Source organism: Aegilops tauschii, chromosome 5, assembly GCF_002575655.3.
Source record: "Aegilops tauschii subsp. strangulata cultivar AL8/78 chromosome 5, Aet v6.0, whole genome shotgun sequence".
Taxonomy (NCBI): domain Eukaryota; kingdom Viridiplantae; phylum Streptophyta; class Magnoliopsida; order Poales; family Poaceae; genus Aegilops; species Aegilops tauschii.
The window spans coordinates 495,479,693-495,483,684 of record NC_053039.3 but is presented as its reverse complement, the minus strand read 5'-3'; the positions used below and the strand labels follow the sequence as shown (position 1 = coordinate 495,483,684).

General features: G+C 55.9%; 1 protein-coding gene across 1 annotated transcript; it reads right to left on the bottom strand.

The window, feature by feature from the left end:
• Positions 1 to 780: 780 nt before the first annotated feature.
• Positions 781 to 3,323, bottom strand: LOC109750814 (tubulin alpha-1 chain). Its single transcript, XM_020309759.4, has 4 exons — positions 3,043 to 3,323; positions 2,215 to 2,449; positions 1,740 to 2,110; positions 781 to 1,637 (listed from the first exon to the last, which is right to left on the bottom strand). The coding sequence occupies exons 1-4, from the start codon at positions 3,133 to 3,135 to the stop codon at positions 981 to 983; spliced, it is 1,356 nt and encodes a 451-aa protein (XP_020165348.1). The 5' UTR covers positions 3,136 to 3,323; the 3' UTR covers positions 781 to 980.
• Between the last annotated feature and the right edge of the window lie 669 nt (positions 3,324 to 3,992).

Genomic DNA, 3,992 nt, shown 5'->3' with positions numbered 1-3,992 from the left:
ATGGCCCTCCATCCACAATCCTCCTCCAATCACCTAGACAATGGCATTGCACCAGAAACAAATTGGGTCCCTTGATGTTGAACGTCACCCCTTGAGCCGCCGACCATGCATTACGCATCTGTGACAAGAGCGCAGCGTGGCTAAAGGGTTTCGTAGTATGGACACGAAACAGGGCAAGCCAACGTACATCCTTAATCAGATCATCAACTTCCGCTGAGAAATCTAGCTCTTCCTCCTCCCTTCCATGGAGCTTCATCCCTGCAAATTGATCCTCCAAATCAGGTTCAGGCCCATGGTAATCTGCATACTCCTCTTCATCTCCTCCGAATTGGTTCCGCACGTCCTGCGAACTGTGAACAAACCCATCCCTACTCATCAAGTCTTTAGGGAACAGCGCCGGTTTGGTGCACGATCCTATTGATCCTACTCAGCCGTTTTGTGCACACCTATTGATCTCACCATGCGCATGGGACAAAATGAAGCAGAACCGCTGGATGAAGCCTCGTAGCCGGCCAGTAAGTATCGAAAATGGACAAAAACTTCACTTTTTCCCGCCGTCAACAGAGTTTCATATGGACTGGCTTCAGCAGGCCGGCTTTCTGGCGAAGCAAATTCAGTTGCTCGAGACAGGTCGGCTTTCGGGCTTTAAAGATTGGCTCAATCCGGCAAGTGATTTCTCCGCAATCAGATAAGTTGCGCATATAGATCGAGACAGGTCGCCAATGTTCCTAAAAATGACCACAGGAACGGAGCAAGACAGGTTGGCTAGAAACACTGGAATGAAGCAGGACAGAACATCAATTAAGCGAGACACTTGTTCCACGAAGTACTAATGATGCAGTTCAACAGCGACATAGAAAGCACCGATGGCTTAACAACCCAACACCCAGACACAAGTCTCCAAAACAGGACAGCACAGCAACATGTAGTTAAAGATAGGCGGCAGAGGAGACGGATCCTCCGTCGAGCGGACGAGCAGATCAGTAGTCGTCGTCCTCCTCGCCATCATCGTCGTCGCCGCCCTCTGCGCCGACCTCCTCGTAGTCCTTCTCCAGGGCGGCCAAGTCCTCACGGGCCTCGGAGAACTCGCCCTCCTCCATGCCCTCGCCCACGTACCAGTGCACGAAGGCGCGCTTGGCGTACATGAGGTCGAACTTGTGGTCGATGCGGGAGAAGACCTCGACGACGCTGGTGGAGTTGGAGATCATGCAGACGGCCCTCTGCACCTTGGCCAGGTCGCCGCCGGGCACCACGGTGGGCGGCTGGTAGTTGATGCCGCACTTGAACCCCGTGGGGCACCAGTCCACGAACTGGATGGTGCGCTTGGTCTTGATGGTGGCCACCGCCGCGTTCACGTCCTTGGGCACCACGTCGCCCCGGTACATGAGGCAGCACGCCATGTACTTGCCGTGGCGCGGGTCGCACTTGGCCATCATGGACGACGGCTCGAACGCGCTGTTGGTGATCTCCGACACCGACAGCTGCTCGTGGTACGCCTTCTCCGCCGAGATGACCGGCGCGTAGGACGAGAGCATGAAGTGGATCCGAGGGTACGGGACCAGGTTGGTCTGGAACTCGGTCACGTCCACGTTCAGGGCACCGTCGAACCTCAGGGAGGTGGTCAGCGATGAGATCACCTACACAAAGACAAACAGCACAAGTTCCAAAGTCTCAGCTTCACATCACAGGTTGCAAAACAGTTCAATCCAGATGCAGGGCATGTCGGGTGTTGTCAGTACCTGAGAGACGAGGCGGTTCAGGTTGGTGTAGGTGGGCCTCTCGATGTCCAGGGAGCGCCTGCAGATGTCGTAGATGGCCTCGTTGTCGAGCAGGATGGAGACATCGGTGTGCTCCAGCAGGGAGTGGGTGGACAGCACACTGTTGTAGGGCTCGACCACAGAGGTCGACACCTGAGGAGATGGGTACACGGTGAACCCGAGCTTGGACTTCTTTCCATAGTCCACGGACAGGCGCTCGAGGAGGAGCGACCCAAGCCCAGACCCGGTTCCACCGCCGACGGCGTTGAAGACCAGGAAGCCCTGCAGTCCAGTGCAGTTGTCGGCCAGCTTGCGGATGCGGTCGAGGCAGAGATCCACAATCTCCTTGCCGACTGCAGGGGACAAGAGCAAATCGAACATGAGCAATCAAACATGGTTGAGAGATCAGTGCTGATTGTAATGAAGCAGCAGTGACGGGTTTGGGGGAATTAATTACTTGTGTAGTGACCACGGGCGAAGTTGTTGGCTGCGTCCTCCTTGCCGCTGATGAGCTGCTCGGGGTGGAAGAGCTGGCGGTAGGCGCTGGTGCGGACCTCGTCAATCACGGTGGGCTCGAGATCAACGAAGACCGCACGGGGCACGTACTTGCCGGCTCCGGTCTCGCTGAAGAAGGTGTTGAAGGCGTCATCACCACCTCCGATGGTCTTGTCACCGTTCGTCTGGCCGTCAGGCTGCAGCAGGGAACAGCAAGGTGTTTAGTTGGATGCAGATCATAATATCACAACACATCAAAACTGACCATGTAAAGCATGATGATGGCCTAACTAGATCTGAGATTTCACACAAAAGTGGCAACTAAACTAGTACAGAGGTGTATTCATGTCTCCTGAAAAAGCACGATCCTAGGACTCCAATTGCTTATCAGATCTAAACTAAAAAACGAAATGACTAAACATCACAGATCGCGGGCTTAAATTAGGAACTACGAACAGTTCATGTTCCTGGCGAATTCAGAAGGGTCGCACAGATCGAACACTAATTGCCACATTCTCGCGTGAAAACAACTAATTACACGGGAAGGTAATCCAGTAATCCCATCACAGTTCAAATCGCGCATCAATTACAGCCTAAATATTCCAAACCAGAGAAGATCTGACAACTGAACCGCAAAACATTTCGCAGCACAACCCGAATCGCAACCCAGATCCACAGGCCCCGCCACGCCACAGGAAACCATCACCACCCAATCAACGCATAGGAGCAACCGCATACGAATTCGACATGAGGAGGGGCGAGAGATGGGATGAGATGGGGTATGACGAACCTGGATGCCGTGCTCGAGGCAGTAAAGTTCCCAGCACGCGTTGCCGACCTGGATGCCGGCCTGCCCGATGTGGATCGAGATGCACTCCCTCATCTTCGACGCGGGGGCGCGGGGGGCTCGACGGGATCTGGCGGCGGAGGGCGCGGGGCGGGGAGGCGGAGCACGGAAAAGGATGGGGAGCGAGCCGGCGTTTGTGAAGACGCCGGATGTGTAGTGGCTCCTCCGCTCGGCCCCCTCGCCCCCTTTATAGGCGGCCCCCGGTTAACCTAACGGCCGTTCCGCTGGCGTTAGGCGGGCGGGCCGCGGCGGTGGCCCACGCCGCCAGCCTGGCCGGCCTCTGGTTGGTGCGCGCGCGAGGGTGGGGCGCGGCCACGGCACGCGGACATGTGGGGCCGCGGTGTCGGGTGCGTGGGGGTGGCCCGCGTGTCACTCTGGGGGTCGGGTGTGGGGGATCGGTGGTGTGGAGCGTGGTGGGGGTCAGGGAGGAGGATGGATGCTGCGGGACGGCAAGGGAACGTTGGCCCCGGTCTCGCCGACGGGATTCAAAATTTGAAATTCGTAAATGTGCGCCGCGGTCCGGTCATGGGGAAAAGACGGTGCTGCCCTTGGGAAAATATCTGCCCGAGTGCAGGTGCAGCGGCCGACGGACGTTTGACGGGGCACGGGCCGCCCATGAATGATCCAGCGGTGGACACCCACTTGTTTTTTGTTTTTCTGATTCTCTTTTATTACAGCACGCACTTCTTCGCTTTCTTTTTTGAACACACCCACTTCTTCGCTGGAATAGCAAACCTATGACGGCACCATCCTTGAATAATTTATAGGCTAGGCTCCATACAATTGCGAGATCGGTTTCCTTTTTTAGAAAATTGCCGCTCTTTATTGATCAATATTGTGACGCCCGGGTAATTAAGCTACCACAACCCTCTGCTAATGATGCCACGTCACTT